The sequence below is a fragment of the Fringilla coelebs genome (assembly GCF_963513975.1).
Source record: "Fringilla coelebs genome assembly, chromosome: 1".
Classification (NCBI taxonomy): domain Eukaryota; kingdom Metazoa; phylum Chordata; class Aves; order Passeriformes; family Fringillidae; genus Fringilla; species Fringilla coelebs.
The window spans coordinates 10,063,313-10,077,747 of NC_140028.1; the positions used below are offsets into that span (position 1 = coordinate 10,063,313).

General features: G+C 37.0%; 1 protein-coding gene across 1 annotated transcript in view; it reads left to right on the plus strand.

The window, feature by feature from the left end:
• ADCY8 (adenylate cyclase 8) overlaps window positions 1–14,435 on the plus strand; it is a gene marked incomplete at its 3' end in the record, with an annotated part of 115,986 nt that overhangs the window by 70,822 nt on the left and 30,729 nt on the right. The window contains exons 6-8 of the mRNA XM_084208275.1: window positions 103–261; window positions 4,234–4,504; window positions 10,187–10,384. Of these exons, the coding sequence (XP_084064401.1) occupies window positions 103–261; window positions 4,234–4,504; window positions 10,187–10,384 (628 nt within the window). The remainder of the gene's footprint in view (window positions 1–102; window positions 262–4,233; window positions 4,505–10,186; window positions 10,385–14,435) is intronic.

The window sequence follows — 14,435 nt, forward strand, 5'->3', positions numbered from 1 at the left end:
TCATATTTTACATCATACCCTTTTCAAAATGAAATGGAAATTTGTGGCATATATTTTCATAAGTCTGGTCTTTTTTCTTTCTTTGTGTGTTTTGTTTAACAGATATGTCAGATCAAGAACAAAGCATGACATTGACATGAGAATAGGGATTCATTCTGGATCAGTTCTGTGTGGAGTGCTGGGCCTGAGAAAGTGGCAGTTTGATGTCTGGTCATGGGACGTGGATATTGCAAACAAACTCGAGTCAGGTGGAATTCCTGGGTAAGGCAAATTGTATTTCCCACAGTCAGAAAATATTGCCAGTGCATTACACTGTTAACCTTGCCAAGAGATTAACTGTTTTACATTGTTTCATCAGCTATGACCTTTTTTTTTGCTATTTTGCTGTTGGCAAAGATTAGTGAGGCTATAGCCAAAAAAAAGGTAGGAATTATCTGCTTGTAGAGCCATTTGAAAAGACAAGATAAACATTTATTTTTTTTTTACCCCTGATTCTCAAAAAGGTCCATCTTTTGTTTTCAGCCCTCATAGTCCTCAGAGGTAGCTCAAATTTCCCAGTTAGATGCTGACCATTCATGAGATTTTCCAGGCTTCATTCTCCCACCTTTTTCATTCAAGTGATACTATGAGGTACAAAGCTATAATTTGTTCTATTTTATAATGCACAAACTGTGGGAAGAATTATGCGTTCATGGGTCAATAGTCTAATAACAAGTTGTTGTGAACAGCGGGATCTCTGTTAATACGATTTGTCAAAATAATTTGATGCATTAGTAGATGTTTTCAGATATTTATCTTAACCTGTCTATATGTGAAAATGTATGGTTTTCCACTAAAAAAAAGCCTAGTTTCTTTCTGTGTCTGAGTGTCTGATGTGGCTGATTCACCTGAAAATTGAATGTTATTTCTGCTTGATATGGCCTATAAATACTGCTAGTTTGGAAGCTACAAATCCTAGATTTGAACAGCTGTGATTGCAGGAATCTTCTGTTGACTTTCAGTTCCACCTGCCATTGATGAAAGATGTAGAAAAGATCACCTAGACAATTCCAATTTTAGCCATAGAATTTGGAAGCAATAGCAGCAGACATCTTTATGTGGAAAAAAAATCTAAATGGTGCTGTCACCTTGAATGACAGAGATTTTAAGTCATCAAAACTGAGTCATGTGCTGTCCTCCCTACACACACATCAGGATCTGTCAGAGCTGTCATGTTCCCAGGAAATTGGAAGGAAATTTGCTTCATATATTTCAAATGCAGGGCCCTTCCACAGTGCTACATAGTAAACCTTTATTCTAAGATATATTCTTGGAATTAGCGGAAAATAAAATTCTGCGTGCTTTGAGAACAACTTCTGTACTCTGCATATGTCACCTGTGTATAAAATTTCAGAAAAATATTTCGTTGTCTGCTTATCCCACATGATAGCCCAGATGACTAAGAGGATGCTTTGTTCACATGAGCAAATTGATCATCTAAGTTTCACCACTCACCCCTGCAAAAAGCAGAGTCTATTGCTGTTAATGTGTGCAAGTCGTATGGCTGTTAATGAATAACCCAGAAAATGCACAAGTAAAATGCTGTGGATGAAATGCCTGGCAGGTTTTCAGTCTGTCAGAGCACAGTGATTTCCTGGATACCAGTGTGCCAGCAGAACAAAGCCTGCATCTGACAGCAATGAACCAAGTCCCTAGGAATAGTGATTTACATCAGAGTTTCCTAGTGTGCAGAGGAGATTTAATAGATCAGTTAAATTCATTTCAGCCTCTCCTTACTTCTCCCTGCCACAAGTATTCTAATCTCCCTACTTATTGTAATTCTGAGGTCATTCTCTTCCCGAGAGCAGCTTCACCAGGAAAGCTGCCCTGGTGTTATGAGCAGTCTTGCTCTCAGGGTGTAAAACAAGAGCAAAGATGAACTGCAGCATTTTCCTGAGAGCATAGTGGAGAGATGCAGCTGAGGATGGGAAACATCATTTCACCCAGCCTGAGAGCAGGAAAGAAGGGGCTCAGCTCCTCCCCTGAATGCCTGTGTGTGCCCCTGAGCCCCCATCCTCCTCGGGTGATGCAGGGAGAGATTGCACCTGACAGAAGGAGCATGAACCAGCAGACCAGCTGCCGTGGGGAAGGCACTTAGGAGCACTGAGAAAAAAATGGTAATTTCTGGTTTTCTGAGAGTAAAAAATGCGTCCACAGCACCTGAGAAGGAAATCTTGTGATCTGGTGGTCAGTGACATTCTTCTGCCAGGATTCCATTATCAAATAGTTTTTGCTTAGTGTGTATGGTCATTACTCTCCAGTACTGAATTGCATAAATCCTAGGTAAAAATTAATTTTCAATGGTGTCCCAATGACAGGTATCATCTAACACTGCAGGCCTGATATGCTTTCAAGAGTAGGTCAGGCAATACTTTTTGACTTCAACACTCAGGTTCCCAATGTACTGTATTTGTAGAAAATGAAAAGATATCTCTCCACATTTTAAGTTTGTTTAAGCAAGCAGTACAAAATGTGAATCCAGAATATACTTATAATCTGCCAACTATTTATTAATGTTTGGCCCATTTAAGGATATCACATTAATAGCTATCTCCATACTCTGGTAAAGCTGTTATCATATCCATCATAAAATCCATATTTCAAGGCCTTATTTCCTAAGTTATATTAGTTGAATCTGAAGAGAGAGATAGTCACCTTGGCAACTAGTGTATCACTTTCTCTTTCTTTTTTCTTTTTTCCTTTAATTTTAGGTTAGTGCTTTACTTAAATAAATTTAGCCTTTTTGGATTTCTTAGGACTAGGAAATTCATCAACTTTCTGAGAGGTCAGATGCTTTGCTGTTTCAGTCCAGGCCAAAAGTTCCTTATATTTGAGAATCATTTTTACTGGTTTTATAATGAGTTTTACTGATTTTTCACTACAAAATGCTACTAATCTCTGTAATCATTATAACAGCATGACTTTAGAAAGAGAAAGTTGTACAAAATCTGGGAAGAACCAGGGAATTTGAGACAGCTTAAAAATGACTGGGATACAAATTTTTGATCTTTTAATTAGATGTTGATATTGAATGCTCCACATGGACAGTTTGTGCCAAGTAGTGATATTCCTGGGCACTTCACACTGCTTAAATACCATCAGCATTTCATTTTCTAGCAAGGCATACACATCATATATGCACTTATAGTCTTTTATTCCATCAAAATATTATGCAATTCAATTCTGTATTGGCATCCTTTGAGTTACAGAAGAAAGTTCCCAAGGGACATGCTAGCACCATTTCCTTCACAGGAGAAGGACAAATTGTGGTGCCTGAGAAAAGCAACATAGCATGTGTCATCAAGAAAGGATCAAGAATTTCAGCTCACTCTGAATATTAGGAATCTGGATGCAAGTCTGTCTTTCAGAAAGTGACATACACCCGAAGTTGAAAAAATCAGCTGGTTTAAAGAGTCACTACAACTATTTTCTTTGGGCTAGATAAATGCCTCATGAACAACTCTTGCTGCACTGTAGGGTATAGCATAGCCGACCATGTTGATGGGCTCTAGAGGTGTCTGCAATTTTCCTACATGCAGAAACTTGAAGAAATATTCCTTAAAAATGGTTTGGCTGGAAGACATCGAAATTCCTATCATACCATTACAAAATTTAAGCTCTTTTGCATGTAACTTCTTAAATTTGACTTCACTTTGGCCAAAGCTTATTGATTTTATTGCCTAGTCTTAATAGAAATCATTATGTTGCTTGCTTTGCATAGTTCTCCTATTTCCCTAATTTACTTCAGGTGCAATCAGACCACTAATTTCAAATGTTTAAGCTGCCTCAAGAAACTGAAGGAAACTAAAGACCTTCACATAAACTGCTCCAGTGCCTACCATTTATTTTGCTCTCAGCATACTTCCATGAAGTACAATTTTCTTTCACTCAGAATAGCATTTTACTCAGGAAGGTCTCCCATTAAACTATTCACAATGAGCAAAGGTATCAAGTGTGAATGCCAAAGTCTTTTTCCTTTGACAGGACTTTGTGCATTAATGACATCTTATTGATGGAAACATATTTTGAGATTATTTGACCACAAATAAAGCTCATGTTTAAAAATGCACTACTTAATTTTCATTGTTTGCCATAGAAAACCTTGTATTTATCCATGATGTTCAAAACCTCCTTCTAACCTACAGTACAGTAGAGCACAATCAGTATTTGCTGCTACTTATTTCACTTCTGCAGGAGGATTCACATCTCCAAAGCCACTCTGGACTGCCTGAATGGGGATTATAAAGTTGAAGAAGGGCATGGCAAAGAGCGCAATGAATTCCTGAGGAAACATAACATTGAGACTTATCTAATTAAACAGCCTGAGGAGAGTCTGTTGACTTTACCTGAAGATATTGTGAAAGAGGCTGTCAGCTCCTCTGACAGGAGAAACAGTGGAGCTACGTTTACCGAGGGATCCTGGAGCCCCGAACTTCCATTTGATAACATAGTGGGAAAACAAAACGTAAGTCAAACTTCCTTTAATGTCGCTGAGATGAATGCATGATTGAGTGCCCTTCAACAAAGGAGGCCTCAGAGGAGGCAACTTCATCTTTAACCTTTATTCTAATATGTACTGCAACAGCAGGGGATTGAACAAATTGTTTCAAGGTAGAAAAATCGTGTATCTAAACTGGAAACGTGACAGTGAAGCAGAGATTTTGGGTTCATTGTTTTTTTTCATTTTCCCAACTGAAAATAAATGCTGCACGGCTTAGTTTTAATTGAACCACTCCACAAAGTAATTAAAAATAAATCTAATGTTACTAAACTAGTTGGAACATTCTAGTGAGAGTGTATATCTCATTGCATAGCTTCAATGTAGGGCCATCAAATTAAAGGCATGAGGGAAAGGGCATTTTCCCAGAGGAAAACACATAAAGTAGTTTACTGAGATATGAGGGAAGGAAAGAAAAAAAGCATCTTGTGAAATCAGGTTCTTCATTTCTCACTTTTTTAAGCAAAAAATATTAAAAACTCATACTCTAAGATACAACTAAAGTTCATTAGCAGATGATTTAGACACTAAGGACATCTGTAGCTCAATAGAAATATGAGATAATAGCAACTTTTCCTGATCAGATGTTTTCCAAAAGCAGTGCATGGCTGACTGCCATCAACCTGAGAACCAACAATTCTTGTATGGTAAAAAAAGTCATTATTGTTTAGTGAATTAAAGATGAAAAGGTTAAAATGCCCTCAGACTCCACTCTTCTCACTGCACTTGGAAGACTGATGAGTTTTTATGACGCAAGGTCAGCTGAAGTTTTCTTTCATTTTCTTTGAGGGATCTGTAATGACATGATAGATCCTCTCTTCTGCTGCACATCCTTATTCCTACTTGTCTGAATTGTCTGTTGAGCCTAAGCATTGTTGTGTGGAGGTCTTGCTTTTGTCAACCGTCTTCTGCTTCTTACAAATGTGCTCAAAGTGATAAAATTTCACAATCAGTCAGCCCACAGCAGTGTCTTCATCTCTTCAAATTGAATTGGAGCATGGGATAGTTTGCTGTTATATAAAACACCTGTTTTATATATGTTCTGTACATCTGTGCATCTGCATGTACACTGCCTTACAGTATTCTCTGTATTTTGTTGATCTGTCTCTGTATTGTCATTTCATTAGGAATAGAGATATGGGTGCATGCTGCTGTGAATATCTTGTGATCTCTCTCTATTTCTTTCCCTTTAATATATTCCAATTTCTGTAGTCCAAAAAAATCTCTGCAGAGTAGGCTTTCATTTTTTTGGTCATTTTCTCAGCTAAACCTGATCTTGAGACAAAAAAAAAAAAAAAAACCAAACCCACAACAATTAGTGGGTTTATCCAATTATTGATTAACTCCTAGTACTAGTAAAAAAGCCTTGAAAGTAATTGAAATAGGCATAGCTTAACAGCTTCTTTAAAACTTTTTTTTCTTATGGCAATAAACAATCTACTTTTAGAACAGTTTCTCACAGTTTTTTTTAAGAATTTGAAGTGGTGTTGGGAAAAGCTGTAATTTTATATAACACAGTTTAACAATAAGCCTTTTGGTGGAAACAAGATTTTTAAAATCTGCTGTTCTATTTATGATTCAATCATTATGCAATTTTTAATTTACAGTTGAGACAATAGGCAGTATTGCTCATAAATAATGTATTTTATCTATAAAATTCAGAAAATAGATTTAAATTATGCTAGGATGTAGTAGCATTTTCCAGAGGTGTGTCAGTCTTGGACAGAGTAAGCCTTTAATAACACTAATTAAGCAGCTTAAAGGTCACTGTCAGCAGTAGGCTTTGAGAATCGTAGAAGCAGCAACCCAGCAGTGAATCACTCTGTATGTTTGAATATTTGCCAATTGAATTTAAATTATTTCTTTACCCAATCTAAATTACAACAAAATTTGAGGAATTGATCACATGTGTCTTTTAACTCCAGTTATGTAAGAAAGCATGTGAAAAGAAATCTCTGGGGTGTTCTTAAGCCAAACTCAAATTTATCCCAATCCATGCTCATTACCTTGAACTGGTGTTCTATGAACAGCCTGAATCAGTGAATTGTAGATGTGTTTATGTGAGTAAGAAACAAATAACCACATTTTATGTAGGCAGTCACAGATATTAGCAAAAACCACACCTACAGCCCAGTTATCACTTTGTGTCCTTGCTCTGATTGTGAGGTAAGCCAAGGGTGCAAGTTCTTGTCTGAAATTTAGACACGCCCAGTATAAATCTGTTAGTGAAACAAGTGTCTGGGCTGCTTTCTTAAAGCAAAGAAAATTGGACAGAAGTTATTTTATTTCAAGAGATTAAAGACCTCCTCCTCTAGAATGAGTTAATGGCAGTTTAAGGTTGATTTCTTCCATGTACCTTAGAAAAGGAGTAGCTGAAAGCATAACATGGTCACTGGATGTGCTGGTGGAGGCACCTGATGGGCATGTCAGGATGTGAATTAGGAAAACCAGCATATTAAAATGTCTGTCTTCTTTAGGGGTACCTTAGTACACCTTAGTAGTGGCTGCAATGCAGCTTAACAGTGAGCACAGAAATTATACTAAAAGACTGCCAAGAGGACAGACAGGTCTAAACAAAAGGGTGGAAATCAGTTCAAAGCCAAGGAACCCGTGTGTTACAGCTGCCCCATTGTTATTATTGTTGTTATTTCTGTGTTGAGATGCCCCAGCACTCCCCAGCTGTCAATGCCACTGACCAGTGGTACCATGGTGTCCCTGTGTCCTGTGCCACATCTCCTGCTATTGTCCAGTCCCCAAAGCATCCCTGCTGACCACAACTTCATATGATTGGAGAACTGAAAGTATCTGGAATGTGTGTTGGAAGAAGTAGAAGTTTAGACCATGAGCATGTAGACACCAAACTTGTATACACCCTCATTTGGGTGTCTTCCCCTTGAGCTAAATCCTATCTGTAATTTGTCTTTTTAAGCATGTGACCTTTTATTTTCCTATTTCCTTCCAAAACATGATGTTTGCAGTATGAAAAAAAAATAATTTGAACCTTCCTAAGGTTTTATAAATGGCACAGATTAAAAATTTCCTTTCTTGTTGAGAGCTGCGTGCTTGGACTTTTTTGCAGGAAAACTTCCCAGAAAGGAAGTAAAATCTAAACTAGGATACCTTTTAAAGTCTCTATAAAATTGTCTAAAGTTGGAGATTTATTATTTGTTCGTTTGAATTAATCTTTCAGTTTCAGATGCAAGTTTGGCTAGGGTTTGTTGGTTTTGGTTTTTTTTTTAACAGAATTTTGTGTTTGTTCCTGTAAGATCAATGGTTATTGTCAGCACCAGAAAAATTCAAAAGGCCATTGTAGAATTCACAACTGTGTCTTCCACAGAGCTTCTCACAAAAGTGAAGGAGAGATAATAGGAAGAATCAATATTTCTTTGTGTTTGCATAAAGAAGTCTTAAAAGATGCAGAGCAAAGAGGGGGATGAGAGACAAAATGTGGTTAGAACTTATTATTGAGACAATAACTTGCATGATGTTTTTTCATTGCTTTTATATCTAAACACAGGGTAGCAGTTTTTAAAAGTATGTGCGTGTATATGAGGGAGAGAAAATGATGAAATAAAAATATGAATTTCCTTGTTACATTGTGAATATAAATGCAAATGCAGGGTCTATTTTTGCAAAATACTACAGGCATCATGGCCATAGGGGTGATGTTATGTCATATTCATCTACCATGTGATGTAAAACACTTCATACATTCAGCAAGGAGACAAGCCTTCGTATCAATCACAGTTTAAAATAGAATTTTAACCAAAATATAGTTGCTTAACAGGATGAACTGAGATTATTTTCCTTGTATAAATAAAACAAAATGCTCATCAAAAACATTAGGGACCTTCTCCACCCTCATTTCCAGTGTGAAGCAGAAATACAATTTAATTCTGAGGAATCAATTTACACACCACCATCTGATGTGATCTTATCCTTTGGAGGGGACTTCAGACACAATCATGCCCTTTCAGCCACCACAAATTGATAAAAGCTTTTCTTCCTAGCTCAGTTTAAAAGAGATAGGAGTACTTAAACTAAAGCAGTGTCACAGTGTGTAATAATATAGCATTTATCCACTTGCCTTGATTGTTTCCTCCAAGGCCAAGATATGAATTCAGACATATCTGAAACCTAAGTATGAGAAAAGTTTCTTAGATACTATTTTTTCTCCTAATGTTGATAATAGTGATTTTCTAGACAGAAGAAGGGAGGATTTTAGTTGAGTGTCATCCCAAACCTTCTCTACTGAAGCTCCTTTTCTACTAAACGAACAGGAAAACTGCCTTTCACTTTGAAACAGAGAGAAAATTTTCTGCCTGTATTTTGGATATTAAATTACTGTTAATAAGATGGAATATGAAATACCATCTGTGACAGAGATAGTACATGGACTTGATTTTAGGATTGTAAGGAATGTTGTCACCTGGGCTTGGCAGTGGGTACCTGAGACCCTTCCTGTGTTTTAATGTGCTGCCCAAGATTCATTGGAATGTGTTTGTTTACTATAGTTTGAATATCAACAAGGGAAACTTGCCTATAGCATTTTCCCAATGCAATCCTATGATTCAAAAAAATTGGCTTTCCAGGGGCATCTGGTGACAAAACACCCCCCAAGCTCCTGTTTCAACAATGCTCAATAGGAGATAGAGCTGAAGGTCTTTTCAGGAAGGACATAATGGAATAAATTTTCTCAGGTAGAATTTTATTTCCCACCCATAATAATGCTGAAAAGTCTTATGCTATGATGTATGAAGTTTCACATCCTTTCCATTCATTAACATTTTTTAACCCTTGGGAGTATTACAGTAGTAGAGTTTCTTTTCCCATTCAAGTGGGAAAGAGCTGCTTCACTGTGGTTTGTGTCATGAAATGCCACCATGAAATGGGAATGAGTTATTCTTTATATGAAAACAAACTCTAACTCTTTGCTGAAGTTGAAACACCCTTCATACTATATCTGCTTTGTGAAGCAAAAGTATTTTCATTTTTTCCTTTGATTAGTCATTGAAACACCAAAGGAATAATGCATTTGAGATGATATTTTAAATACCAATATGAATTACAGTTAAATTAAATCATGTAGCCTAACTGTAATGTAGATTGGCTGAAATATACCAGTAGTGAAGAAGAACATATTATCTGAAAACCCATGCTGAAGTAATCAGAAATGTCACCTTCTTCACTCCTGCCTAAGTGATCTGTTCCTTAACTACACACATCCAGTAACTTTGAGATAAGAAGAACTTCATTACTCCTGTGTTGTGGGTTTTGTTTTATACGGCTTCCATCCTTATTTATTAAAACACACCACTGAGTCAGATATCCTGCTGTGATTTTGGTGTGTGTACTCCCCTCATGCATGCTTTGATAATTAAATATCAGATTTGGAAAGTGGAATAGAGTCCTAATGCTCAGTGCAGCAACAAACTTCCTTGCCTGTAAAACAGAAGGCATTAAAATGCTCCCCTTAATGTACTGTATGTGTCTAGTGGAACAGAGTTACTATTTTACACTTCTATAGATTTCATTGAATGAATTGCATGGAATGCTGTAATGGTTTGCAATGCAACATGAACTAAAACATTGCATTTTTAACCCAAGGGGACCAGCAGGTTTATTCTGTTTGCATGTGCTTTCCCCTAGACTCTGGCTGCCCTAACAAGAAATTCAATAAATCTGCTTCCAAACCATCTTGCACAAGCTTTGCATGTCCAGTCTGGGCCTGAGGAAATTAACAAGCGAATAGAGCACACCATCGACTTACGGAGTGGCGATAAATTGAGAAGAGAGCATATCAAGCCTTTTTCACTGATGTTTAAAGACTCCAGCCTGGAGCATAAGGTAGCTGGGGCTTGGTAGCTACAATATTCACAACTACATTGTAATAAATGTTCACTGGAGTAGAAAAGCTGTAGGTTCTGGCCTGTGTTGTTTTTTCTTGCTTTTTTTTTTCTTTTTCATTTTCTTTCAATTTTCATGAGGCGGGGCTGAGCTAGAGTTCATAATACACAGTGACATGATGCAGGTGCTGTAATGCTGAAATGATTGCATTTCCTTGTTGGAAAATATATACACTGAACAAACTCAGTTTCTGAAAATGACAACCACTGGCTAGGTTGAACTCAGTATTGAATACAAGCAGTTTTCTGTCAGATGACAGGTTACTTTGGCACTAGCAAAGAATTAGCATATTAATAAACTTACGTTTCTGTTCAAAAAACACATATCTATATTTTACCTATATTTATACCTTCCATTTAGTCATAGAATCCCCCTGATGTCCTCTATGCAGCTGCAATATTTATTTCAAGTCAAGAGTAATTTTTTGACTGTCTGTTTTAAACATCCTTTTTAAAAAACCTGTTTCTAAGAGCTAAATATGGTTCGTGTCTTTGCTGCTTCTCAACAGCAATATGATCTCATTAACTTCTCTTTCGGTCTACATCCAAATGTAAATTATAAGTTTTAAAAGATAAGGTAATGGGAAAAAGCTGATGGCACAGGGTGAAGTTGCACAGGTCTCAAATAATTTCATTGACTTTCTTTGATAATCTCACTTGCAATGACAGTGCACCAACAGCAGGTCTGCAATACTATGTGCACTTGACTGAAAGGAAATAAAAATAGCAGGGAAATGAAAGCATGGAGGCTCGCTTCTCCATCAACACTCCAGCTTCCACTGGAAAGCAGACATTTTTACTTGATTTATGAGACTAGTCGTCAGGAAGGCTGATTAGTGAGAGCTTTATCACAACTGGAAAAGAAAAATTCTGCTTAAGTATACCCAAACCCTTATTGCACTAGTAATCTTGTAGAATAAATAACAAATGTTTGCTAAAACAGAAATACAAGATTGCATTTCCTCATGAGGATATTTACACTGAGACACAAGGTAGAACCCCCAAAACCAAATTTTACACAAATAATTATCTGCTGAAAAGGAAGATATGAAGATACTTCTTTCAGTGCAGTCATCATGCAAAGCTGACACGGACCCAGAGCAAAATTCAAAGCAAAATTCAAGATCTCTGATACCAAATGAATTACATAAAGTCCCAGAAAGCAGGAATGATCTTTAATCTTTTCAAGACACAAGGAAAAAAAAATATGGTGAAAGAATCTGAAATTTTTTGGTTAAAGGAGGAAACAGCCTGATCACAAAAAACTTGATGAATGAGCAAACTTGTCAGTGGTTCACCTCGCCTTACTGTGCTATTTAATCACACAAGGCCTGAGCATGGGCTGGTGTAAAAGGGCACTGCCCAGAATAAGATCCCATATCCAGAAAACAAACTCTCTTATTATTTTATTTTTCACAATTGTCAGCCCCAAAGAAAAACTATAAGGGTAGTGTAGAATTCAACTTAAATTAAATTTAAGAAACTAAAAAAGATCCATGCCTTAATCCATCACATTACATAGGTCAGATTTAAAATATTAATAAAGTTTTTAATTGCATCTGAATGAAAAAAAGTTTATTTAAATGTTAAAATTTTTAGCAGATTTGGTACATTTTCTTCCCAGTAAGATATTTCCAATGGAGAATTGGGCTGCAGTGTTTGGAGAATTATGCTTTCATCCAATATTTCCTTAGGTGTTAGTCCCAACTAGTAGAACAGGCAATAGAAACAAAAAATCCATTCAGCAAAGTTGACTGAGTCAACTTTCTGTTCCATAAATTAATCTGGTTTCTCGTATTAGGAAGGAGTAAAGTTTTAAAAAATATCAGCACTGCTTTATTTGTTCTGGCACATCCACCACCAACAGCTGGACAGCCTCTGGTCAGCTCCTCCTTGCTTCTGCACAGGGTGTTCAAATAGGGAATGTACCAGGATATAAAGGAATGATGTGGATTAAGGGAAGATGAATCATAGTGTCCTCTTTGTTGTAGACAGGAGCAATTATCTTATGGGACAGCATGGGAAATGTCCCTTCCCTCCTGCATGCCTGTACAGTAATTACAGGTTTGTCCTTAAAACCTTAGTGTTTAACCATACCTTTCAGGAAGTCATGGAAAAAGTAATATTAGAACTATTTTCCGCCATCCCATCTTGTTACCATCACTTTCTCCCTTCTTCCAGCCCATTTAGGAAACACAGCAAATTCAGGTTTAAATAGCTGAGATACCTTTTCCTCACTCAGTGAGAATTGTGTTAATGTTCTGTACCTCAAATGACAGAAAAGTGAGTAACCACATGAACAATAAACTACATTTCTTCCTCCTGCATTAGTAACAGGACTACCATGACGTGGGATCATGGGTGGGTGACATGAATGGATCTGAAATGTTATACTGGACCTCTGTTTAAACAGTCTGGGTTGGTTTGAATTTTTTTCACTATAGAACAATTCCAGATATCAGGTTTACACTAGCCACGAAATTTACGGATTTCTTCCTTCAGGATTTCAAAAGGTTAGAAAAAACCTCCAAAATAATTCTGGAATCAACATGCACAAAACTACCATGGAGCTAGTACAGATCCTGATTTACACTGGTTTAGATAACTGCTATGCAACTGCAGTTTAAGCCACTGGAACACCTTGCCACTCCTCTCTCTTTGTGCTTCTGTGGTGATAGGATAAGTCTGTATTTCACAGAAAGCAGTAGCAGTTACATTAGAGAATGAGTTATCTCTCTGAGGCATTATGTGTATTTCCATATGAATTCTGCAATACTTCATTTTTCATGGGATTTGTGCAGGACGCCACCTGGTATATTTTATAGATTCTTTACTGAAATTGACTAGTCATTACTAACCTGTATTTCACTCATTAATGCTTGATAGGTCATTTAGAGACAATGTACCCTCAATTTTGCTAGAGGTTTTTTTCACAAATAGCATGTTAGCAGATCATCACAGGAAGGTACTGTAGCATGAAAAGATGCTAAAATTTCCAATTATATAACAGCTCATAGGAAAATCTGATCCTACTTCTGATTATTCCAATAATTAAAATATATCATCATGATGATCTCCCTAAATATCAACAATTTTAAAATACCCATACCATTTACCTACATACAGGGTAAAGCAGAGGCAAAGGACAGAGAATTTTACATGCTGGTAGGGAATTATTAAAGAAAGTTTCCAATGTAAAGGTTTATATAAAGATATTCAAAGTCTTCCTGCATATTTGTACTTGGATTAGAAAACAGGCTGGTCTTAGACATTAAACATTTATGTATTTTCTGTGAGGTGAGCACACTGGAAATATCAAAAGAGCTTTGAATTTCAAAGTACACCTTTTCTTAGTTCAAATATTAGACCTAAATATCTGAGTTTCTCTGTTTCACAATTTCTGACTGGTAAGATAAACAGAAATTACATGAGTAGGAAAACAATTTTTCTCCTCCTGCTTGCTATATCTCAGCAACCACAGGCATCACCTCCTTCCTTCCAACTCAGAAACTTCCAGTTGCAGTGAGGTCTGCAAGAGACATTGGGCAAACTCTGTGCCTGTTCAGCAACTTCTCTATTGTTGGTCAGCAACTGGATCTCTGTCTCCTCTTTGGTCTTCCCAGAAGTTCATTTCCTCTCCTGTCTTAGACTTCTTGAAACATATACTTCCATTCCTCTCCTGTATTGCAGAAACTTTTCCAACATTACTCAGATGAAGAGCAAACCTGGTCTCCCTTTTCATCTATAAGGTCCTCTCTGAGTCAGAGCAGCAGTGAGGACAAAACCAAACACCTTCCTCCCCAGAGCACAAACATTTTCTTTAGGGGAACGTGTGAAGCCTGTCATATTACTGGTGCTCCCCTTTCAAAGAGGCTTTGGAAGAGAGGTGAGGAATAAGCAGCATTATTCAACAGGAGAATCCTGGCCTTTCTTAGTTTCAGCCAGCAGGTATGGATGAACAGTTCCATCCCAGCAGTGCAGGAAAATGGCCC